The sequence below is a fragment of the Gymnoscopelus microlampas genome (assembly GCF_963454915.1).
Source record: "Gymnoscopelus microlampas genome assembly, chromosome: 15".
In the NCBI taxonomy this organism is placed as follows: Eukaryota; Metazoa; Chordata; class Actinopteri; order Myctophiformes; family Myctophidae; genus Gymnoscopelus; species Gymnoscopelus microlampas.
Genome location: NC_139952.1, coordinates 41,294,666 through 41,320,949, shown reverse-complemented (window position 1 = coordinate 41,320,949; position 26,284 = coordinate 41,294,666). Strand labels below are relative to the sequence as shown.

Here is a 26,284-nt window from a genome sequence, read left to right as displayed (position 1 = left end):
GCTCAGCATACACATTGCTGGGTTTCTATTTAGGGGCTGTAACTGCTATGAAGTATTTGCCGACGATACCTTTTTTTAATATACAGATAATTGCGATTTGTGATTTAATAGTTATTTATTGGCATTGAACATCGGAAAACATTTCTGTTTGCCTTTTAGGCTTTTATAAACTAAATTGTACGGATAGATACGGTGCGATATAACGATACATAGCCCTGAGGCCGATTAAAAAAAAATCCTTCTAACAGTTGTCTGAAAGACTTATGTTGCCATTATTTCTAGCTAAAATCTAAAATTACAGAGACTAGTAGACTATACCCGGTGAAGTGCGCAGGCCAAAGTAGTTGCAAGCATGGGGTTATTGCGCGTCCTGTCGCGAGCGTCCCGTCGTTATTTATAAAGTGTCTTTGATATAAGTTGTTATGCATACATTACATTATGATGCATATAATGCATTATAAATGTGATTATAATGCATTATAGAACTGACCTTTGAGTAAAGTGTTACCTGGTAGTTATAACAGGCTGTTCCACTGAGTTTATAATGCATAATACCAGCACTTATACATTATAGTATTGTAAGTTATAATAATACTTCATAAGCCTTTGTTATAAGTTGTTATGCATACATATACACATTTTATATTTTTTATACCTTTTATAACAAGTGTTATAATGTCTTATAAATGCATTATAATGCATTATAAATGTGGTTATAACCAATATAGACCCGACCTTTTTGTTACCAATAATTCTAATGATTATGCAATAATAATAATTGCGATCAGGTGATGATTATGTAATAATTGTGTAACAGGGCCTAGTCAGAGCCAAACGATAGGCATGTATCCGTAACAGCTTGGCACACAAACAAATTGCTGCGCTTCTATTTATTCTTGCGTCACGAGGCCTTACATTACGTGCAGTGGTGTAAAGTAACCTAGTACATTTACTCAAGTACTCTACTTAAGTACAATTTGGGTATTTTTTTTACTTCTACTCCGCTACATCTCAGAGGCAAATATTGCACTTTTACTCCACTACAATTATTTGACAACTTTAGTTACTAGTTACTTTGTAGATTTTGATTATTATTACAAAACATACATTAACCACTTCAACCCTATATACATTTCGGCCTTTTGAAAATAGCCGATCTACAAGCTCACAATGCGTCGCGATGCAATGCATTGTGAGCTTGTAGATCTGCTATTCTCAAAAGTTTTTCATACATTTGAAAACTTTCTGCACAATTAGTACTTTCTACTTTTGGTACTTTTAAGTGCATTTTGATGCCAACACTTTTGTACTTATGAACTTTTACTTGTAACAGACATGTATTTCTACATTGCAGTATCGATACTTTTACTTAAGTAAGAAATGTGAGTACTTTTCCCACCACCGTTTGGTTGGTTACTTGTACGTGTTGGTATTCCTGCTCGTCATATCGCTTTACTTACCTCTCTAAGCAGCCTATCTGCTCTACCAGCGCAGACTCTTGCACAGAGAAGCCGGGGGTCGGGTCGGTCAACACATATTGGACAACATGTTGTCAAGAAGATCATTTGAACCTTTTTTCTACCAAGCAGCAAAATCTCAGATTACGGTACTTTCCCCTCCACCTCCATCCCTGCTGTTCCACCTCGACTCATATAGGCTACCAGTCATAGTTCGAGAGGCATCACATATCACACATTCTGCGCAGAGATCGGGCCTGTTTGTTCAGATGTCCTGTACTTGTGGCAACGATAAATGATCAGAGATCGATCTCTGAGTGTGAGAATGCAACTGTGGTACATGTGTGCCATCGTCCTGGTGGTGAAAGGCAGTATTGAGTGTTTAGCGGGTTGCGTTCTATCCCTAGTAATGACTCCTAATTTAATCACCCTCTCTGTCTGTCTGTCTGTCTGTGTGTCTCTCTCTCTCTCTCTCTCTCTCTCTCTCTATCTCTCTCTCTCTCTCTCTCCCCCCGCAGGGCGTCCACCTCCTCCTCCTCCGGCACTCCGGCCTCAGCCTCGTCGTCGTCCTCCTCCTCCAAGGTGAAGAAGTGGGTGGTCCAGCGCCTCAGCAAGATCCTGGTCCGCGAGGACGACCAGGGCCGCAAGAAGGGCAGCTTGAAGGACTTCCTCTGTTCACTCTGAGCTCTCACTGCTGCATGCATTAAGCTGCTAAAATACACCTAATAGCTTAACCTTCTCATGCAACAAGATGTTATCTTTATCAAAACCCCCACCTGGGCGGGATTAAACCCCACCCCACCCCACACTGTGTGTGACCCCCTAAGCTCCAGAACACCAACTCCAGGAGATCAACGAGGGTTCTTCCTAAGCAGGTGTGGATATAGGGGGTGGGAGGCGGAGGGTTTAGAAATTGCCAGCCATGCTGTCGGGTCTCAGTTTGGAATGATGGCCCTCCTGGAATCCTGGCACAGCAGTACACGAGAGGGGAAGGCTTCGAATATCAGTGGTGGAAGAAGTACTCCGATATTTTTACTTAAGTAAAAGTAGCAATACCACAATATAAAAATACTCTGTTACAAGTGAAAGGGCCTGTGTTCGAAACGTTACTTGAGTAAAAGTACAGAAGCGTTGGCATCAAAATATGCTCAAGGTACCTAAAGTGAAAGTACTAAAATGTTTGAAAATAGCAGATCTACAAGCTCACAACGCGTTGCGGGCTTGTAGATCGGATATTTTCAAATAGCCTAGGTGTAAAATAAGGCTAACGTGGTTAATGTATGTTTTATAATATAATAATTTAAAGTAACTAGTAACTAAGTTTTCAAATAATTGTAGTGGAGTAAAAGTACAACATTAAGTTGAAGTTAAAGTACTGAAAATTGGAAATACTCCAGTAAAGTAAAAGTGCCTCAAAATAGTGCAGTACTTGAGTAAATGTACTTAGTTACTTTACACCACTGTCGAATAGCCAATCTTGAGCGTCAGCGCCTTGTGTTGTTGAAGCCTGTCCGAGAGGGAGCGTGCGTTTATTTAGTGCAGAGGTCTTTTTCAGACTAAGGACCCCCCTTAGCTGAGAGACCAATGAAGCAGACCCCCCACCCCCCCCCCCCACACACACACACACACACACACACACACACACACACACACACACTTTATTGTATGAAATTGTGTCGCAGATTAAACTTTTTCGTATATTTTTTAGGTAGTTTCATAGACTTGTTTAACAGCACTGTCATCAGCGTAAGTGTAAATTTATGTTTTTTTTACACACTGATCTTTTTCTATTAATATGTTGGATTTACGTTAAATGTGCTCTTTTTTCATTCTACACCAAACCTCTTCACCGAAAACAGCAGATCTACAAGCTCGCAATGCCTCGTTGCGAGCTTGTAGATCTGCTATTTTCGAGCTAACGTTCCCCTCAGAGTAGGGATGCCGTAGGGTTGAAGTGGTTAATGTAAAAAAAAATAAAAAAATGAAGTTCCCATTACACAAACTTTGGGTGCCCCCCCCCCCCCCCCCCTGTAGTAACTCTGAGGACCCCCTAGAGGGTCCCGGACCCCCTGTTGAAGACCCCTGATATAGTGTCATTTGTGGCAGGCCTTGCCTTCTCGCATGGTTCTCAAAGTTGAGTGCTTTGGGGGGAATTCCTCCGTCTCTTGTGTAAAACGGTGGGGATGAACCACACCCACCGAAAGCCATGCTGACGACATCTGTGAAAGGGTGATTTATTTTTTTATTTGATATTTTTTCTTCTTTTCTAAAATTACATTTATATGATTGAACATGTATATGAAAAAAAAAACATGAATTAGATTTTTCACACTACTTGAAGAGTACTTTTCTATGTATGAAATGAATTTAGTTTGTTACTTTTAGTGTATATTGCTATAAATCCTTGTGCAACTTTATCTTAACAATGCCACGGGCTAAATAACGCTCACTGGTAGCTTGTTTACAAAATGTGCATAGAATGCGGCGATACTATCTTATAGTCACAAACACCGTTTTTTTTTTTACTTAAAACGCGGTGCACACGCTCACCAGTTAATGTGATCGAGATGATCACGATGGCTTATTATTATTATTATGGAACGGGACTTGTTTATTGTTGTTTACTCTGAATAGGCTCCTCTGCCTATGACTTGTATGACAAGACTAACTGACCTTCCACATTGGTCAGGACTTTTCTTTGAATTTCTAACATGCTTTTTTTGTTGGTTATATTGTATTTATGATATTGCCTCTGTCGGGTGGAAACTGCATTTTTTTGTCCAAAATGTCTGTTTACTTTTCAGGATTCAAATTCAAAAATGGCAAAAGTAGCAGATCTACAAGTTCGAAACGCGGCGCTTTAACTTGTAGATCTGCTACTTTTGATGCTTTTGTGTGACACTGTAGCTGTGGTGGAAAAAGTACTCAAACTTTATACTTATGTAAAAGTATCAGTACTGCAATATACTGTAGAAATACTCTGTTACAAGTGAAAGTCCGGAATTCAAAATGTACTTGAGTACAAGTACAAAAGTATTGGCATCCAAATGTACTTAAACTACCAAAAGTAAAAGTACTCCTTTTGTAGAATGTCCCATTTCACGTTTTCAAATGTTTAAACATCTTTTGAAAATAGTAGATTTCTGCCCGACAGCAACGTTTACCTTCACTGTTTACTGCTTGTTTTACAGTATTCACTGCATTTTATACCATCTATCCCTGTCAACATGGTTGATAATTGAGTTGTTTGTAAATAAATAAATCCTATATTCCTCTTGTTATTGACCTGTTGGACTCAGGGCCACAGAGCTCCCAACATACCTCAGATTTTGATTGCTATGCCTTTGCTTTTCTGCAATAAAAAACTCACTCTTTGATATATTTGTGTTGATGGTGTTTTTTTTATAGTGTTGCTGCAAAGTTGACGTTATAAATATTGAAGTACAAGTCCGGAATTCAAAATGTACTCGAGTAAAAGTACAAAAGTATTGGTATCAAAATGCACCTGAAGCACAAAGGTAAAAGTACAGTATGCAAGAATGTCCCATTTTACACGTTTTCAAAAGGTAAAACATATTTTGAAAAAAGCAGATCATCGAGCTTGTAGATCGGCTATTTTCAAATGACCGAGATCTATATGCATGACGTCAACTTTGCAGCAACACTACAACGTTGATCCACCAGATAGGTCTGCACACTGTAGGGAGAATATCAGTGGTGGAAAGTAACTAAGTATATTTACTCAAAGGTAAGGTATAAGTGATATTCTTTGGGAATTGTTTTGTTATAAAGGTTAAAGTACTACATTGTGATAGTAATCATTGCTACAGAGCGTTTGTTCGGTCACAGGGGTCTCTCCAGCTCTTTAGTAAACAGAACATAGTACATTTTCAGGTAGGTGACAACATTTGTGCCAATCAGGAGAGACGCACTGAAAATGCATTTTCTGTTTAACTCTTTGCCTGCCCTTGACGAAATTTTCACATTGTGAGCTTGTAGATCTGCTATTTTTACCACAAAGTTTTGTGGGGGGCAAAAAAAAAGCTATTTTTTGGGGGGTGGAAACAGCAGGTGCAAACCATCCTCTGCATGTGCCTGAACTGTCTTACATCAAAGGGATAAGGTCAGGTTTTGTAAACAACCACAACAACAACGTTTAGAGTGATCATGTTGTGGATCTTCATCGGTTCATGTAAACAATCATTGTCAAAGTTCCCTTCTGATGTAAAGGTCATGTAAAGTTTGCTTTGATGTCATGTAAACAACAGTGGCGTGCACAGACATTTTGAGGGGCAGGTGCTCAAGTAAATTATACTTTTTTTTGTTTACTTGGTCTGCTCTTTTTTTCCCTCTACACCTATACCTCTTTGCCAAAAATAGCCGATCTACAAGGCCACAACGCCTCGCGCTGTGAGGCGTTGTGGCCTTGTAGATCGGCTATTTTTGGCTAAAGTTCTCCTCAGAAAAGGGATGCTAGGTTTCGAGTGGTTATGGTAAAAAGAAAAATCATATCACATAAAGATTTGGCGGACCCCCTCTAGTAACTCTGAGGACCCCCTAGGGGTCCCGGACCCCCTGTTGAAGACCCCTGCTGTAAACTGAAAAAGGGCACTTCTGGTCAAGAGGGCAAAGGGCAGGTGCTCTAGCACCACCTACAGTCTATCTGTGCACGTCCCTGGTAAACAAGAATTGTCAAAGTTCTCTTCGAAGTCATTTTACTGACAGTATAGATAGATGTACCTATAGTATAGGTCCTATACTATATCTAAATTTGATGTGTGCTTATTGTAAGTCACTCTGGATAAGGGCGTCTGCTATAGATGCCTAAATTGATTTGATTTTCACTGAAGAGTTTGGTGGTTTCGGTGCTGTTGCATCTCATGGAGGTAAGAATAATTATTATCATATGTGTAATTTTAGTCAAAACACAGCATATTCTGTGGGTCTTCAAATATAGGTAAAAATGCTCAAATTCTCTGGCAGTGGGCTGACACTCTAATGAAAAACTTTGGCAGGCAAAGAGTTAATAAAGAGCTGGAGAGACATGGGAGACTCCTTTTACTGAACAAACACTCCATAGCAATGAGTACTATCAGAATATAGAGCTATTTAGCACTTATTTTAACAAAAGTAAATCACTTACCCTACCTTCAAGTACTGCACTGTAATGAAGTAGGTATTTCTTACTTTACTTGAATATTTCAATGTCTTGATACTTTGTACTTCTACTCCACTAGATCTCAGAGGCAAATGTTTACTCCATATTTTTTATTTAGAGACATGTATTACACAGTAGTAGTTGCTTGGCAGATAAACTTACAGTACACAAACCACTTAAACCCTAATTTATACTTTGGCTGTTTGAAAATGGCCAATGTACTTGTGTGGACACATTCTGAGCTTGTAGATCGGCTATTTTTGGGGAATACTTTGACATTTTTTGAAAAATTAGAGTACTTTTACTTGGGTACTGTAAGTATATTCTGATGCCCATAACTTTGTACTTTTACATTTTGAAATGTTGAATACAGGTCTTGTATTTGTGACAGAGTATTTCGACATTGTGTTATTCGGTTTACTTTTTACTTTAGCAAAAGAAAAATAGAATAGAAGAACAAATAATGAAATAAGATCCAGAAAGGTGCAATACTCCATGTGTCCTGCAGGTGGTGGTGTATCTCAGCATGTGTATGACCACAGACCAAAGTAGTACAGTAATGAGAGCTACTCTCTAGAGAGAGTACCCATGAATGTTGTCTGCTGTGCTTGACAAGTATGCCAACATTATTGTACGTTACTGCTGTTTTCCCATTATCTGACTGCACTGGCAGTGTTTATGTCCTTTGTACAAGGCATTCTTGTACTTCTGTTTATGTGGACATAAAATACATATTTCATTATTGTGACTGTGTGTGTGTGTGTGTGTGTGTGTGTGTGTGTGTGTGTGTGTGTGTGTGTGTGTGTGTGTGTGTGTGTGTGTGCGTGCGTGCGTGCGTGCGTGCGTGCGTGCGTGCGTGCGTGCGTGCTTGCGTGCGTGTGTGTGTGTGTGTGTGTGTGTGTGTGTGTGTGAAAATGATTCTCTAATTTGCTACAGTGTATTACAAATAATGTACAACATTTTATATTCTTTGGTTACATTTTTATTTTTATTTGATTTATATATATATATATATATATATATATATATATATATAATCTTTATATTAGGTTACATCTGTTCTACTGTTGTCAAGAAAGTGACACATTTTGAGGCAAAGCGTCTCCATGGACAACCAACAAGCCAATCACAGCGCGGCGTTCTTTCTGGGCTATGGGATCCACAGACTCTGCACGCGCGCACGCACGCACGCACACACACACACACACACACACGCACGCACGCACGCACACACACACACACACACACACACACACACACACACACACACACACACACACACACACACACACACAGGAAGTGCAGCACGAGGGGGAGGGACCAGGAAGCTAGTGTAGTTAGTTAGCATGTTAGCATGTCAGATACATTCCTCTCCTCCTGCACAATAACAACAACAACAATTAAAACAGCTGTTACTTAAAAAACAAACACTCAAATGCAATCATGTCGGACAGGAAGAAACGAAGGCGAGAGCATGAGGAGGAGCGGAGAGGAGGAGGAGGAGGAGGAGAACACAAGAAGAGACACAAGGAGTCCAAACACGACTTAGAGAAAGTCAAAACACAGGCTAAGAAACTGGAGAAAGAGGTTCAGAAACTGAAGCACGTCGAGACCTTGTGAGTCAATAATGTCCAAGCTTTGTTTTTTTTGTTTTTTAATTGTAATGTTTCATTTTTTAATTTGTTATTTTTTTAATATATATTATTTTAAATGTTTAATATTTTGAATGTATTATTTTTCTAATATGTATTATTTTGTTTCATTTTTTGTGTTATTTTTTCAATATAACATTATTTTAATTTTTAATTTTTGTTATTTTTTTAATATATATTATCTTAATGTAAAAAAAAAATGTATGTTGGAAAAGATTTGAGTTAAAGTTTCAAAGATTTGCACACATTTTCACTATTTTTCCAAAATAGCAGATCTACAAGCTCATAGCGCAGCACTCGGTGCCGCGCCATGAGCTTGTATATCTGCTATTTTTGAATAGCCTAAAGAAATCTAAAAATGACACAAATGCGTTCCAGGTCTTAATGGTTTAAAGACATTTTTTCTAATATTTCACAACAATAGTAATAGTAATAATCATTTTACAGTGAGGTGCCCAGATGTCCCCTAGTGCCCACCTATCCTGTATTCAATATCATGATTGAAATCCTTTTATTAGGAATAAATAACCTCTTGGCATATATAATACAATATAAACACACTTACAAAACATTTAACAAAACATCAGCAAAACAACAAAACGCCAACAAACAATCGGAAAATAAAAAACGAACAAAAACTAAACTAAACTGACTATAATCAAATAAACTATGACGCATTGTGAGCTTGTAGATTGGCTATTTTCAAATGGCCGAAATGTATACAGAGCTGAAGTGGTTAATGTAGGTTTTGTAATAATAATCTAAATCTACAAAGTAACTAGTAACTAAAGTTTTCAAATAATCGTAGTGGAGTAAAAGTACAACATGTGCCTCTGAGATGTAGTGGAGTAGAAGTAAAAGTACTGACATTTTGAAATACTCAAGTAAAGTAAAAAATTGTCAAAATTGTACCTAAGCACAGTACTTGAGTACAAGTACTTAGTTACTGTATATTATTATTATTATTATTATTATGAATTATAAATGTGCCAGACATTCTGTCATGCTGCTGAATGCAATGTTCTAACTGCTTTATATATAGAGTCTGGGTATCCATGGTTTTGCATGTGGAGTTTCAGAGACTGTCTTCATTCTTACTCATTCTTACTCATGATGTGTAAATATTTCATTTCATATCTTGTCTCTTTCCTACAGCTATGAGAAGCCTCCTCCTGGACTCATAAAGGTACGGTACGGAGCCACAGTGAAGAAGAGACATTAAAAAAAGCTCAATAAGGGGATGAATACAAAGAAAGACATTCCTGGACACTGTTTCTTGCATTACCAGATGTATACAATATTAGCCGATCTCATTTCAACCTTGTATTTAAAGGGATAGTTCACCCCCAAAATGACCTTTTTTTCTATCGATTACACACCCCATGGAGACTTGAATTCATGGAGATTTTTTTTTGTTTTTGTCGCATTCCTAAGACAATAATTCGATGACCGGCGGCGGTTCCGGTAGGAGACACACAGTGTCAACTTTGAGTCTCCTACCGGAGACTTACCGCTAAGCATCTTTCCGCCGGGCATCAAATTATTGGTTTAGGAATGTGACAAAAACAAAAAAAATCTCCATGAATTCAAGTCTTCGTGGGCCTCTGAGATGTAGTAGAAATAAAAGTATTGGACATTGGAAATACTCCAGTAAAGTAATAGTACCTCAAAAATGTACTTAAGTACAGTACTTGAGTAAATGTACTTGGTTACTTTACTCCACTCTGTACCGTACACACGCTTGATGCTCTCTGGAAGCTTGTTTATAAATGATTAATAACATGTTTAGGTCAAAGAAATGGGGCATATGCAGCAGTTGGCTCAATCTTAAAGTTCACATCTACAACTGCTAGTTTAAAAAGTTCATGATGTATTCACCACGTTCCTTTACAGTATGAAGTCATCATTTATTTAGCTTTTGTACATAAAAGCTGCCCCTGAAGGTGTTTTGATTGATTGATTGAATATTTTATTAGACTGAAATGTAAACAGAACAAAGTTGATTTTTTTTTAGGCTAAAAGGATAACACAAAAAAGACTTGTTTCCATTGTGGTCCTATGTACTCAGTTCATCAACATAGAACAAAAAAATAACACAACAATACATGTCATCAACAGTGGTGGAAAAAGTACTCAAATGTTTTACTTAAGTAAAAGCATCAATACTGCAATGTAGAAGTATCGATCTGTTACAAGTAAAAGTCTGGAATTCAAAATTCACTTGAGTAAAAGTACAAAAGTAGTGGTATCAAAATATACTTAAAGTAAAAGTACTAAAATGTTTGAAAATAGCCGATCTACAAGCTCACAACGCGTCGCATCGCGACGCGTTGTGAGCTTGTAGATCTGCTATTTTCAAATAGCCCAGGTATAAAATAGGGCTAAAGTGGTTAATGTATGTTTTATAATGTAATGATTTATATCTGCAAAGTAACTAACTAGTAACTAAAGTTTTCAAATAATTGTAAAAGTATAATATTTGCCTCTGAGATCTAGTGGAGTAGAAGTAAAAGTATAGACAATTGAAAATACTGAAGTAAAAGTACCTCAAAATTGTACTTAAGTACAGTACTTGAGTAAATGTACTTAGTAATTTTACACCACTGGTCATCAACAAATACAAAACAGAGAACCCTATTATGTACAAAGGAGTGTTGTTTAATGACAAGATATTATTCGCACATCATGAGCTAAAATATTAGGCATAGTATTAGCCCTAGAATGGCTGTGATATTCCACAGGTTTTATGTATTCCATAGATCACTCCCATGCCCTCCTGTGTCGGTGAGTCATTGCGGCGACATCAACAGTTGTAGCGCTGCGCGTGTACTCGCCCCAATAATTAATTGCTGTGACTTGGGGGTCAGATGTCGTCCTCTAGTTTCATATCCATTTGAAAGTTCTGGGCAGAAAACATGTGTTTAGTAAAACATATCTCCACTTTTTCACAAGCTTCACACTAGGGCTGGTAAATTAATATTTGAATTTTGAATATTACTTGAATATGGGGAAAATATGTATACTTATACTTAAGTGAAACATTTGAGTACTTTTTCCACCACTGCTTAAAGAGGACCAATAGGCCTTGCGTTAGATCGCATATTTTAATAGCTTTTTTTTCTCCTTTTTTTGCGATTCGCGTTTTTTTTTAGCTATTAAAATATGCGATCTAACGCAAGGCATATTGGCGCACGTTTTAAGCTATGGCAGACCCGGGATGGAGTTATGACATTTTTCTACTGTACCATTCATCCTAAGATATCATAACATCATAGAAAAGGTAAGAAAACCGTGGTCCAAAATTCCCCTTCAAGAGAATAGTATATTTGTGACTTCGTTTGATGTTGTTGCAGGAGAACGAGGAGAAGCCGGAGGACTGCATTCCCGCTGACCCGGGGAATGAAGACGCCAGGGACTTCTTGGCCCACGCGCCCACCAAGGGTCTGTGGATGCCCCTCGGGAAGGAGGTCAAGGTCATGCAGTGTGAGTAAAACAAGCAAAGATTTCTTTTTTTCAAAAAAACTGTTTAGAATATAGAATACAGGGGGCACGGTGGCGCAGTCGGTAGCGCTGTCGCCTCACAGCTAGAAGGTCCTAGGTTAGATTCCTCAGAGCTCAGTTGGCTCTCATGCATTGAAGGAGGCATGAGCTCGGCTCTGGGCTCTCCCTAGGCTGGCGGGGGGAGTGTAGCGCCCAGGATCACTTAAATAATTGTCACCGGGTGAAAAGGGGTTACAAAATCGTGGGATAAAAAAAATTATAGAGAATTTAGAATACATTTGTAGAATTCCCCAGAAGCAAAGATTTAAGTTACAAATGTTATGTAAAGATTTGCACACATTTTCACGACGCGCTATGAGCTTGTAGATCTGCTATTTTTGAATAGCCAAAGACATCTAAAATGACATGGATGCGTTCGTGGGCCTTAATGGGTTAAAACAACATCCCTCCCAGGTTGTATTGAGGTAGTTCTGTGTCCTGTTAGTTCTCAGCCACAAGTCACCAAATTGGTCTCATGAGCACCCCACTACTGACACTTTGACATGGTTCTAATTGCTGTAGTTAGTAGGGTGTGGGTCTGGCTGGGGGATGTGATTTTTCGGGGGTTGTGTGTGTGTCAGCAACTCAAGCATTATTACACATGAGTGCCGAGAGAGAGGAAACACCAAGACAAGGGAATTCAGCAACTAGAACGATGTCGGGCCTAGTTATACTCTCCAGTGGTGGAAAAAGTACTCACATTTTTCTTTACTTAAGTAAAAGTATCAATACTGCAATGTAGAAATACCCTGTTATAAGTAAAAGTCTAGTATTCAGAACTGACTTGAGTAAAAGTACAGAAGTATTGGCATCAGAATGTACTTAAAAGTACCAAAAGGTAGGAAGTACTCATGCATAAATCTTCCATTTCATCCAATTTCATGTTTTCAAACGGCTCACAGCGCGTTGAGATCGGCTATTTTCGAATAATTGAAGTCCATGCATGGCTGAAGTGGTTAATGTATGGATGATATTTTAAATCTACAAAGTAACTACTAACTAAAGTTGTCCAATAATTGTTGTGGAGTAAAAGTACTACATTTGCCTTTGAAATGTTATGGAGTAAAAGTAAAAGTATTTGAAATTGGAAATACTAGTAAAGTAAAAACTCAAAATTGTACTTAAGTACAGTACCTGAGTACATGTGCTTAGTTATTTTCCACCACTGATACTCTCAAACTGGATATATTTCCTAACATCCTTAGCAAGAAAGAGAGAGAGAGAGAGAGAGTCTCCTCTCATTGACTTGGACCACAAACTTTCATGAACCCTGGAGGAAGCATTAATGTAACGAGGATGAAGTGAGAGGTGACGAGTGTTAACGAGCAGGAGTAGTGTCTAATCATGTCTCTGTACCCTGTTATCCACCCTGATGATTTTGCCAGATAGACTAGAAAACAAACATGGTGCAGACTGCTGCCCGGGAACGCATCTGTGTCATTTTAAGATTTATTCGGCAATTCAAAAATAGCAGATATACAAGCTCATAGTGCTGCGCTATGAACCTGTATATCTGCTATTTATTTATTTTTTATCGTGAAAATTAGTGCAAATCTTTGAATATATATACACATGTTAAAGTGATTCATTTTTACTCAAATGTATGCTTCTGGGGGATTCTACAAATGTCTTCTAAATCCTGAAAAAAACTTATGTTGCCATATATCATTTCATATATCATGTCAAGGACCACCCAAAATGATATGTATTTGGCCGAGGACCCCATCTCAAAATATTTTGTTCCAGGGACCCAAATGCTCGTTTAAAAATATATATATATTCAAAGATTTGCACAAATTTTCATAATCTTTCAAAAATAGCAGATCTGCTAGCTCATAGCACGGCACTCTATGAATCTAAAATGACACAGATGCGATCCCGGTCTTAGCGGGTTAATTTCTGTCCTTTTTTAACCCTAAACAAAGCCTGGCATTATTTGTGCCCATTAATTCCCCTCCTCGTCCCACTGGTTGGCATGGGAGTGTGGGCAGCGTTCGTCTTGGTAAGTCATTACGACACGAAGACAGACAGGGCTCAGTCAAAAAGCTGGCGTTTGTCCCTCCGTGGTGGGATCTGAATGACTGATTCTGTCCACTCCATACTCTGAACACAAATGTTTGAATTTTGAGTGAGTGTGTGGTCCATCTTCAAATGTTATACTTTGGCTATTCAAAAATAGCAGATCTGCGAGCTGAGCTTGTAGATCTGCTATTTTTGAGAAATCGTGAAAATGTGTGCAAATCTTGGAATATATATTGTTTTAAAGCGAACAACTCAAATCTTTGCTTCTGGGGGTCCCTGGAACAAAATATTTTGAGATAGGGGTCGGCGGCCAAATACATATACATTTTGGGGGTCCTTGACATGAAAAAGTTTGAGCACCACTGATATAGAAACATACGTTTTTCTCAGAATACTGTTGGGATTTAGAAGACATTTGTAGAATCGGCTTCAGGACGTTTTTTGTTCTTCGTTGATGAGTCAGAAACTATGATGATATATTATTGCAGTTTTTCCTATTGAGGCACAGAGTGCCGTGTCGCCTCTACGTCTTTTTGTGTGAGCGTTGAGTCACGCCGCGCGTATCGAGTTGTCAATCATCACGTTCAGGCGAGATGAAAATTACCATTAACCCATTAAGACCGGGAAAGCATCTGTGTCATTTTTAGATTTCTTTGGCTATTAAAAAAAAAAATCTGATATACAAGCTTGTAGATCTGCTATTTTTGAAAAATCATGAAAATGTGTGCAAAACTTTGAATATATATATATATTTATTTATTTATTTTTAAAGCGAACATTTGTAACTCAAATCTTTGCTTCATGGAGGTCCCTGGAACTAAACATTTTGAGATGGGGGGGGGGGGGGTCCGTGGCCAAATACATATCTAAAAAATATGTTGCTTGCTATATCAGTGGTGCTCCAACATTTCCACGTCAAGAACCCCCAAAATGATATATGTATTTGGCCGCGGACCCCCATCTCAAAATATGTTGTTCCAGGGACCCCCAGAAGCAAAGATTTGAGTTCGAAAATGTTCACTTTAAAACACAAATGTTCATGATTTTTCCAAAATTAAATGGCAGATATACAAGCTCATAGCGCGGCACTCGGTGCTAGCTATGAGCTTGTATATGAGCTTGCATATCTGCAATTTTTTTTAAATAGCCCAGTAAATGTAAAATGACACAAGATGCTTCCCCAGTCTAAATGGGTTATTATGATTCTCTTCAAATTAATACAAAGGTTTTGACCGTATGTGTCATCTCAGGGAAGGGGGGTGGGGGGGAGGGGGAGAACAGCAGATCTACAAGCTCACAGCGCGGCACTCGGTGCTGGTCTTAAGGGTTAACGTGTAAAACCTTGTCGCCCTCAGGCTGGAGATGCAAGCACTACGGCCACAGGACGGGAGACAGAGAGTGTCCCTTCTTTATCAAAGGCAACCAGAAGCTGGAGCAGTTCAGAGTGGTGAGTTTCTGTTCATGGAAACCACCTCACCACCTGTGTGGAGGACGTGGTATATTCATATTTTTAAGTCAGTTAAGGCCAAATCCCATTTTTGTTTCTACCCGGATTGGAATCAGATTGATTTTGTCAAGTCTAGCAAAAACAAATTAACCACATTCCTAGGTCAGGGGTCTTCAACCTTTTCAGGCCAAGGACCCCCTAGCTGAGAGAGAGATGAAGCAGGGACCCCCTCTATATCGTATAAAATTGTGTTTCAGTCAGATAAACGTTTGCTGCTCTTTTTTTCCCTCTACACCTATAACTCTTTGACAAAAATAGCCGATCTACAAGCTCGCAACGCCTCGCAGCGCGAGGCGTTGCGAGCTTGTAGATCTGCTATTTTTTGGCTACAGTTCTCCCCAGAAAAGTGATGCTAGGGTTCAAGTGGTTAAGGTAAAAAGAAAAAAATCATATCACACAAAGATTTGGCGGACCCCCTTTAGTAACTCTGAGGACCCCCTAGGGGTCCCGGACCCCCTGTTGAAGACCCCTGTCCTAGGTAGTTTGAAATGCGAGGGGAAAAAAAGGAAAGAAAAAAATGACCCTGATTTCTAAGGATGTCTCAGTGTGGTCACTCAGCTGCTGAGGTCAGACGTATACTGCCTCCTACAGTACGGTATCATCACTCACTGAAAGTATAACCGATCTATAAGCTCATCTATACTAAGCTCACACAATGCATCACAAGCTTGTAGATCGGGGCTATGTTGTGCACCGTCGTATAGGGCTTTCACGACTAGAGATTTTTACTGGTCGGTCCACTAATTTGACCCGGTGGTAGTCCACTAGTCCATGTTTACCTATTAACCCATTAAGACCTGGAACTTTGACATTTTTTAGATTTGAGCTAAAAAAACATTATTTTACACTTTGGGCTATTCAAAAATAGCAGATCTACAAGCTCATAGCGCGGCACCGAGTGCCGCGCTATGAGCTTGTAGATCTGCTATTTTTGAAAAATAGTGAAAGTGTGTGCGAATCTTTGAATATATGTATATATTTTTAAGCGAACATTTTTAACTCAAACCTTTGCTTCTGGGGGTCAAAATATTTTGATGGGGGTCTGCGGCCAAATACATATCATTCTGGGGGTCCTTGACATGAAAAAGATTGAGAACCACTCATATAGAAACATACGTTTTTCAGAATACTGTTGAGATTTAGGAGACATGTAGAATCGGCTTCAGGTCTCAATGGGTTAAAACATTGCCATTGTTTTCATGCCATTACTATTATTATTTTCCTCCTGCCTTTATTTTCATGCCGTTTTAAGGGAAGCGCTTCTGGCACAGCAGCGTCTACAAGGATTTTGACCCCCTTTTGATAAAAAATAAAGGCAGGAGGATAATAATATATATATATAATTTTTTTTTAATCAACTATTCGACTAGTACCAACAAGGTCGACTAGTGCAGTGGTTCTCAAACCTTTTCATGTCAAGGACCCCCAAATGGACACTTATTAGCCCGCGGACCCCCATTTGAAAAGATACATTTTAAGGACCCCCAGTTTGACATGCATTAGGGCTACGGACCCCCATTTAATGGCATGTCTATCTCTGGGACCCCAATTCATGTTGTAATATCAATGTTATCTTAACTCTGAGAGTGTACAAATGGAACCAAATGGACCCGTTAGGGTCCATTTGGTTCCATTTGTACACTCTCAGAGTTACAGACCCATAAGGGTCCATTTGGTTCCTATCCATCATTTAGCTGGGGACCCCCTGGAACCCCCTCAAGTACCCCTGGGGGTCCCCGGACCCCACTTTGAGAACCAATGGACTAGTGGTTATATTAGCTGGGCTGGGCTGGGCTGGGCCGGGCCGGGTGCACAGTGTCTGTGGAACATATGGGGTGCAGGCACACACACACACACACACACGCACACGCACACACACACGCACACGTGTGCGGCATGTTTCAGTGCTCCCGGAATGCAATCACCTTCCGCTAGCTGTCTCCTTTCCTACCGTATGTATTCACTACAGTACCTCTGTCTCCTTTCCTACCGTATGTATTCACTACAGTACCTCTGTCTCCTTTCCTACCGTATGTATTCACTACAGTACCTCTGTCTCCTTTCCTACCGTATGTATTCACTACAGTACCTCTGTCTCCTTTCCTACCGTATGTATTCACTACAGTACCTCTGTCTCCTTTCCTACCGTATGTATTCACTACAGAACCTCTGTCTCCCTTCCTACCGTATGTATTCACTACAGAACCTCTGTCTCCTTTCCTACCGTATGTATTCACTACAGTACCTCTGTCTCCTTTCCTACCGTATGTATTCACTACAGTACCTCTGTCTCCTTTCCTACCGTATGTATTCACTACAGTACCTCTGTCTCCTTTCCTACCGTATGTATTCACTACAGAACCTCTGTCTCCTTTCCTACCGTATGTATTCACTACAGTACCTCTGTCTCCTTTCCTACCGTATGTATTCACTACAGTACCTCTGTCTCCTTTCCTACCGTATGTATTCACTACAGTACCTCTGTCTCCTTTCCTACCGTATGTATTCACTACAGTACCTCTGTCTCCTTTCCTACCGTATGTATTCACTACAGAACCTCTGTCTCCCTTCCTACCGTATGTATTCACTACAGAACCTCTGTCTCCTTTCCTACCGTATGTATTCACTACAGTACCTCTGTCTCCTTTCCTACCGTATGTATTCACTACAGTACATCTGTCTCCTTTCCTACCGTATGTATTCACTACAGTACCTCTGTCTCCTTTCCTACCGTATGTATTCACTACAGTACCTCTGTCTCCTTTCCTACCGTATGTATTCACTACAGTACCTCTGTCTCCTTTCCTACCGTATGTATTCACTACAGTACCTCTGTCTCCTTTCCTACCCTATGTATTCACTACAGTACCTCTGTCTCCTTTCCTACCGTATGTATTCACTACAGTACCTCTGTCTCCTTTCCTACCGTATGTATTCACTACAGTACCTCTGTCTCCTTTCCTACCGTATGTATTCACTACAGAACCTCTGTCTCCCTTCCTACCGTATGTATTCACTACAGAACCTCTGTCTCCTTTCCTACCGTATGTATTCACTACAGTACCTCTGTCTCCTTTCCTACCGTATGTATTCACTACAGTACCTCTGCAATGATTACCATAAGTACAGCTGGATCATATTTGCTTTATCTCGTCGCCACGACAACGGAGGAGAGTCTGTGCGTTTCAAAAAAGCGCTGACCGGGCGGTAAAAAAAAAAGGTGGGGTGTGGGGGGGGGAATACAATGTTCAAAATGTGTTGAGCTGAAAGGAATTCATTTCCTGACGCTGATGCACATTGCGTGCGCGCACACACACACACACACACACACACACGGTGGTGAGTGTTATGTTAGTAACACCCTACTGTATGTATGTGTGCCCCGCTGTATAAAAAAAAAAAAACCTTGGGAAAACCAAATTGTCTGTCGGGTGGAAATGTCCAATGTCCAAAACTGATTCAAATAAAAATAAAAATAGCTAAAGCTGCAGATCTACAAGCTTGAAACGCGTCGCGTTTCAAGCTTGTAGATCTGCAGCTTTAGATGCTTTTCTATGACGCTGTTAGTATGATCGAGTAGGGTGTTAATTTACGGGGGGGAAAAAAAGGTTTTGAATATGGAGATGAAGAGGGTTTCTGCCCGACGACAGCAACTAAATGACAGATTTGCATTGTGTTTTGTTTCGTCACCATGCAGGCCCACGAAGACCCCATGTACGACCTGATTCGGGAGAACAGACGGAACGAGAAGGAAAGCAGGTACCGTACGGGTACATCCTGGTTTTTATGGGGTTGTGCATGCAAAGCATCATGCCATTGTATTATTCACATCCCCCGTTTTGTTCAATTTGTCCAAAACAAGCAGCTGCTTTTTGCAAAGTGCACCGAGAGCAGCCAATGAAAATTTAACACCTGTCATCGCCCCCCCCACACACCCACGCACACACACACACACTGGGAACTGACGACCGGAATGGTTTCCAGAAAATCCACAGCGCCCAATGCCAGCTCATAGAGGAATGTCATATGTTAGCAGATTATATGACCAATGTTCACAGAATTGGATCATACACTTAAACCATTTCAACCCTACATATTTTGTCAACTGGGGGGGGGGGGGGGTTATACTCATACATTAACCTCTTTAGCCCTGTGTTAAACCTAGGCTCTTTGGAAATAGATGCGACACGTTGTGAGCTTGTAGATATGCTATTTTCAAACATTTCATTACTTTTACTTTTGGTACTTTTAGTACATTTTGCCAATACTTTTGTTTTTTTACTTTTACTCAAGTACATTTTTAACCCAATGAGACCTGTTGCTACCTATACGTTGTTATACCTTTCAATACGGATGCCACGTCTATGTCTCATTAGTAGTTGCTATGATATAGTAACATAAGTTTTTATTTTTTATTTCTAGTAAGAATTTGAACGTTTTCAGAAAACTATGGTTAGGTTTTAGAAGGCGTTTTTAGAATCGGCCTCAAGTCTAAATGGGTTAATTCAGGATTTGTACTTGTAACGGAGTACTTCTACATTGCAGTATTGATACTTTTACTTAAGTAAAACATTTGTATTTTTTCCACCTCTGGTGTGTTTTGGTGTGTTTTTGTGTGAACTAACACAGAGGTTACTCAGAGGCCAGTGTGTGTAAATCTCTGCCACATTGATCTTGGCAGAGAGGACTGTTGTTATGATAATATGAGTATGAGAGCGTATGATCCTAACATGCATGTGGACACAGCATTTCATTGCTGTCGGCGCAGAAACCTCTTACAGTATCTCCGTATTATAACTGTGTTTAAATGAACGCCCTACTTGATCATACTACAGCGTCAAAAGTAGCAGATCTACAAGTGATGCGTTTCGATGTTGTAGATCTGCTACTGCTATTTTTTACATTTGAATCCTGAAAAGTAACAGGTTTTTTTTTGGACATATTATGAGGTTTCCGTCCCCGACAGAGACGGTTTGGATTCCCCCTGTGGTCGATGGAGAGAGAGAGGGGATTTTGTTAAACAAAAGCAGCTGCTCCGCTAAGCTTCTAAAAAAAAACGTATTTGTTTGAAAGAAAATCTCGTTCTATTGTTTGGGATTGATACTTTAGTTAGGGTTCACGGAGGGGGGCTGACGGACAGATTGATGAACCAATGGGATCCAACGGAATTTTTCTCCGGAGATTTTGAACCCGCCCCTCTGTGCCAGATATGAGACACGTTAGGGCAGTCTACCATGGGGTGACTAATCGATAGAAAAAAAGTTTTTTTTTGGGGTGAATTATCCCTTTAAACTATGTTCACTTGTATTTTAAGGACAGGAATTATTTTAGGTTAGTTTAGAGTTTGGGTAGGAAGTGGAGATCCTCTATGTATTTTGGTAGCTCATTCTTCCACATTTTGGTGGCAGCATAGTTGGAGCGCTGTAAAGGCTGCCTTGAGTGTCCACTTCAGCCCGGAGAAATCCTTCAGCACTCAAACCGTCAACCACATGGCACATGCCTTCAACAGTCGTCAGTTTTCCACCAGCTGTGAAACCAGCGTCTTAACCAGAGTTAATTCAAGGAAACAGGCACTCCACACCTTTCTTTTCCAGTTTTTTTTTACGAAAACATATTTTAGATATTTTATGGAACAGCAGGTCAGGTCCTGCGTTCCTGCGGGTACGTGATCTCATCTCAACCCCAGTGAGCCCCCGTTTACTCTGCTTTTATAACCCCGGGCCACGTATCACATTCTCCAAAGCACAATAGAGATATTAATCAGTGGTGGAAAGTGACTAAGTACTTTACTTAAAGGGATATTTCACTTTTAAACTAATTTTGGGTCATTTTATCGTCCACTCAGGCTGTTTTTAAGTTGCTTTATTCAGTATTTAAATATTTGATATTAATGTTATCAGACACACCCCCTTCCTATACAAACCCATTGTAACTTCAAACTAAATTTTAACCATGTTAGATTCATCGGAAACAACCGTCCGTGTTTCTGGTGACTGATGTTGTCCTTCTAATACGTGAGGAGACCGTGTTTTTTGAATTACTTATTTCTTTTATTTTTACATTTTTTTCTGGGATGATCTGGTAAATGATCATCCCTGGGATTTTCTGGGAAATGAAAAAGAACTAAATACAATTAAAAAATTAAATATAATAAATGAAAAATGTAATCGAAATAACACGGCCTCCTCACGTATTAGGAGGGCAACATCAGTCACCAGAACCAAGGACGGGTGTTTTCGATAAATCTAACATGGTTAAAATGGAGTTTGAAGTTACAATGGGTTTGTATAGGTAGGGGCCGTGTCTGATAAAATGAATAGTAAATACTGAATCAAGCAACTTAAAAACTGTCTAGGAGGCTCACAAAAGCCTGGGTAGATGATGAAATAATGCACATTTTTTTTAAAGTGAAATATTTTGAAAGTACACTTTTGAGGTATTTTTTACTAAACTTGAGTGTTTCCAATTTTCAATACTTTTACTTCTACTCCACTGCATCTCAGAGGCAAATATTGCACTTTTTACTCCACTGCTTTGAAAGCTTTTGTTACTAGTTACTTTGAAGTAACTAGTAACTAAAACAAATACATCAACCAGCCCTCTATATACTTTGCCTTTTTGAAAAGAGCCGATCTACAAGCTCACAACGCATCGCAAAGGGACGCGTTGTGAGCTTGTAGATCGGCTGTTTTCAAAGGATTTGTATACACATTGAACTTCTGAAATGGGACATTTAATGGTATATTTGAAGTGTATTATGATGCCTATACTTTTGCACTTTTACTCAAGTACATTATTTATACCGGACTTTTTTACTTGTAACACTGTTTCTACATTGCGGTATCGCGGCGCGTTGTGAGCTTGTAGATCCACTATTTTCAAACATTTCAGTACTTTTACTCCCTCTCTCTCTCTCTCTCTTTCTCTCCTCAGGATCCAGCAGCTTCAGCAGCTTCTCCAGGACAGCACCTCCTCCTCCTCCTCATCCTCTGACTCTGACAGCTCCTCCTCCTCCTCCTCCTCCTCTCACCACCGCAAGAAGAGGAAGAAGGGCAAGGAGAAGGAGAAGAAGAAGAAGAAAGAGAAGAAGAAGAAAAAGAAGAAGAGAAAGCACAAGTCGTCCAAGGCGGGCGACCACTCGGACTCTGACTGACAGTGATGTGACGGGTCGTTCCGTTTCGTGATCGATTCGTTCAAAATAACTAGTTCATTGCCGTGAACGGGCTCGTTCACTTCCCTGTGAAACTGTTACGTTCACGCTATCGTTCTGCCCGCACCCCCCCCCCCCCCCGTACACAGGACGGGGGGGAGATGGCGATGGTGGGTTTTTTCACTAGAAAATAGTGCTACTGAACGCGAACGAATCATTTGAACAAATCATTGCCTCGAACATCGATACAATTTTCAATATTGGGTGGTTCTCAAACTTCCAAGGACTGTTAGTACCATAAGAGTTACAGACCTGCAAGGGGTTCATTCGGTAAACCCCTATGATGGGAATCGTTTCAAGGGGACCGTTAAGGAATCGGGACCGTTAAGGAGAGGGAATCGTTAAGGAACAGGAATCGCTTTTAAGATCCTTTTTAAGGATCCCAACCTTAGTACAGTAGTAGCAGCCATTGTGCTGTATGTATAGCGCCTCCTCCTGGTTTGTTTTTTTCCTCTGCATACTGGATGGAAGGAACTGAGTGTATAATGTCTCCCTGTGCATGACTCATCCCTTCATGCATTGTAACGTTGCCCCGTTAGGTCGCGGGGTTGCCATTAGATCCAATGGAGAGGCTGCATGCTTAAAGAGGCATGCGTTGCGTGGCATGCGTTAGCCAGAAGGCATTAAAACGGCAGCGCTGATGACTCTGTCTGGAGGGATGTGTCTGTGACATGAACTGAACTGGCCGTTTAATAGACTCAATATCTCTCTCTCGGGACTGAAAAGCCTGTTGACTCAAAACACAATGTTATAAATGCTTCTGTCATTATTAGTCGGTGCAAACGGAAGCGCTGAAGACGCGGCACCGCCTCCCGCATAAATTTGTCCTACTGTAAATCAAATTATTCCTACATATCGTTAATGTCGGGTCGAAACCTTGTACTGTATGTCCAAAACTGGAATGCGACAAAAACAAAAAAAATCACCATGAATTCAATGCTTCATGGGGTGTGTAATTGATAGAAAACAAGTCCTTTTTTGGGTTGAACTACTCCTTTAAAGAGGCATGCGTTACCGGAAGGCATTAAAACGGCAGCGCTGATGACTCTGTCTGGAGGGATGGGTCTGTGACGTGAAGTGAACTGGTCGTTTAACACATTTTGACCGGGAGCGCATGTGTGTAACCACTTTAACCATTATTTTACGCTTTGGCTCGTAGCGCGGCACTCGTAGATCTGCCATTTTTGAAAATAAATCATAAAAATGTTGTCAAATCTTTGAATGTACAAATTTTTTCAAGCTAACATTTTTAACTCAAGTCTTTGCTGCTTCATTTTTTTAATCTTTAAAAATAGTGAAAATAGCCAATCTACAAGCTCACACGTTGTGATTTCACAATGGAAGCTGTAAACGCATCGCTTCGCGCCGCGTTTCGAGCTTGTACATCTGCTACCTTTGATGCTTGTGTGTGACGCTGTAGTATGATCAAGTAGGGACGTCAATTCACGGAGAAAAAAACCCCCACAAATAGTTAGAATATGGAGATAAGAGTTTTCTGCCCCGACAAGAACCCTTTATGTAGCGTGCGAAGATTGTGGCTCGAGAGACTAAATAGACTTGACTAACCTCCTTGCTGGCCCCTTGTTCCAGGATCGTGATGTTGGCGTACGATTTTAGGAACTCCAAAACGTGTCATTAACCCTGTTAACCCATTGAGACCTGAAGCCGATTCTACATGTCTCCTAAATCTCAACAGTTTTCTGAAAAACCTATGTTTCTATATCAGTGGTGCTCAATCTTTTTCATGTCAAGGACCCCCAAAATGATATGTATTTGGCTGCGGACCCCCATCAAAATATCTTGTTCCAGGGACCCCCCAGAAGCAAAGATTTGAGTTAAAAATGTTAGCTTTAAAAATATATATATTCAAAGATTTGCATACATTTTCACGATTTTTCAAAAATAGCAGATCTACAAGCTCCTATGAGCTTGTATATCTGCTATTTTTGAATAGCCCAAAGTGTAAAATAATGCTTTTTTAGCTCAAATCTAAAAATGGCACAGTTCCAGGTTAATGGGTTAATGGGTTAAGACCGCGAACGCATCCGTGTCACATTTAGACTTTTTTTTTTTATGACTTTATTTTTCATTTTTCAGCTTTATCATGTGGACAGCAATCGACAGTGCTGTCCTCAACCTAGAACACATTTATAACTCAAATATTTGCTTCTGGGGGGGGTGGTCCCTGGAACTAAATATTTTTTGAAATGGGGGTCCGCGGCCAAATACAATTTTGGGGGTCCTTTGACATGAAAAGGTTTGAGAACCACTGATTATATAGCAACGTTTTTTTCAACAAAAATTGAAACAAATTTGGATTTAGAAGACATTTGTAAAATCCCCCTGAAGCAAAGATTTGAGTTAAAAATGTTAGCTTTAACATATATATATATTCAAAGATTTGCACACATTCGTACGTGTTTTCAAAAACATTGCACGCGCTATGAGCTTGTAGATCTGCTATTTTTGAATGGTCAAAGAAAAAGTAAAATGACACAGATGCGTTCCCGGGCCATAATGGGTTAAGAGATTGTCTCCGGCACCGTTTTCAGCCCATTGCCTTTATTAAATACTTTGATTGTAGGGTTGTGCTTAACTCTGGGAGGGGGGGGGGGGTGTTAATATCAGGCATTTCATTTCAGCCAATGTGTTTTGTTCCCTTTCTCGCTTCTCTCACACACACACACACACACACACACACACACACACACACACACACACACACACAGACAAGCCTGGATGTTTGAATGCTTACAACAGCGCATAAATATTTGGAATGATCTTTTGAGGTTGGAATATGTATATTTCGCTCGCTTAATGCGGCCCTGGGGAGCCCAGAGCGAGAATGTATGTTTTGAATGTGTTCCTCTGTTGCCGGGGAAGGATATAAAGATGTCATTTTATCCTCTCCCCAACGTTGAGCCAGCAACTTCTGTTGGCTGTAAAGAGTACGAAGGAGGAAAAAAAAGAGAAGGAAGAAAAAAAGAATAAAAGGTGTCAGTTTGGCCTTGGCTTGACTTCTTTTTTTCTGAGCCGTCTAATGCATTGGTTCTCAAAGTGGGGTCCGGGGACCCCCAGGGGTACTTGAGGGGGTTCCAGGGGGTACCCAGCAAAATGTGTAAATATAGCATCAGAATAATTATGACCTTTTATACTTTGGGCTATTCAAAAATAGCAGATATACAAGCTCATAGCGCGGCACCGAGTGCCGCGCTATGAGCTTGTAGATCTGCTATTTTTGAAAAATCTTGAACATTTGTGCAAATCTTTGAATATATATATTTTAAAGAGAACATTTGTAACTCAAATCTCTGCTTCTGGGGGGTCCCTGGAACAACATATTTTTAGATGGGGGTCCGCGGCCAAATACATGTCATTTCGGGGGTCCTTGACATGAAAAAGTTTGAGAACCACTGATCTAATGCTGTTATATTTTTCCCCCCTGAGTTGCGACGGGTGAATTTCCTCAAGTCTATTGAATAGCAGATCTACAAGCTCATAGCGCGGCACTCGCCTGTACATCTGGAAACAAGACCGCAAGGACTTTTTTGGGACGGACCTCTTAGACAAAGTGTTTTAAACTGTACTTGTGCTGTTTTTAACATTTCGGGCAAATAAAATATTCAATCAATCAAACATTTACTCAAGTACTGTGCGTAAGTACACTTTTCAGGAATGTTTACTTTACTGCATTATTTCCAATTTTCTGTACTTTTACTTCTACTCCACTACATCTCA

The 26,284-nt window shown here is 39.9% G+C and overlaps 2 protein-coding genes across 2 annotated transcripts in view; both read left to right on the top strand.

Moving 5' to 3' along the window:
- rmp24 (ribonuclease MRP subunit p24) overlaps nt 1-4,831 on the top strand; it is a 63,808-nt gene extending 58,977 nt beyond the window's left edge. The window contains exon 6 of the mRNA XM_084079654.1: nt 1,976-4,831. Coding sequence (XP_083935780.1) covers nt 1,976-2,141 — 166 coding nt within the window. The 3' untranslated portion in view covers nt 2,142-4,831. The remainder of the gene's footprint in view (nt 1-1,975) is intronic.
- Nucleotides 4,832-7,963: 3,132 nt separating this feature from the next.
- rp9 (RP9 pre-mRNA splicing factor) lies at nt 7,964-25,092 on the top strand. Its single transcript, XM_084079655.1, has 6 exons — nt 7,964-8,231; nt 9,423-9,453; nt 11,621-11,750; nt 15,185-15,276; nt 19,034-19,095; nt 22,270-25,092. Exons 1-6 carry the CDS (start codon nt 8,059-8,061, stop codon nt 22,487-22,489), a joined length of 708 nt encoding a protein of 235 aa, XP_083935781.1. The 5' UTR covers nt 7,964-8,058; the 3' UTR covers nt 22,490-25,092.
- Nucleotides 25,093-26,284: the final 1,192 nt, after the last annotated feature.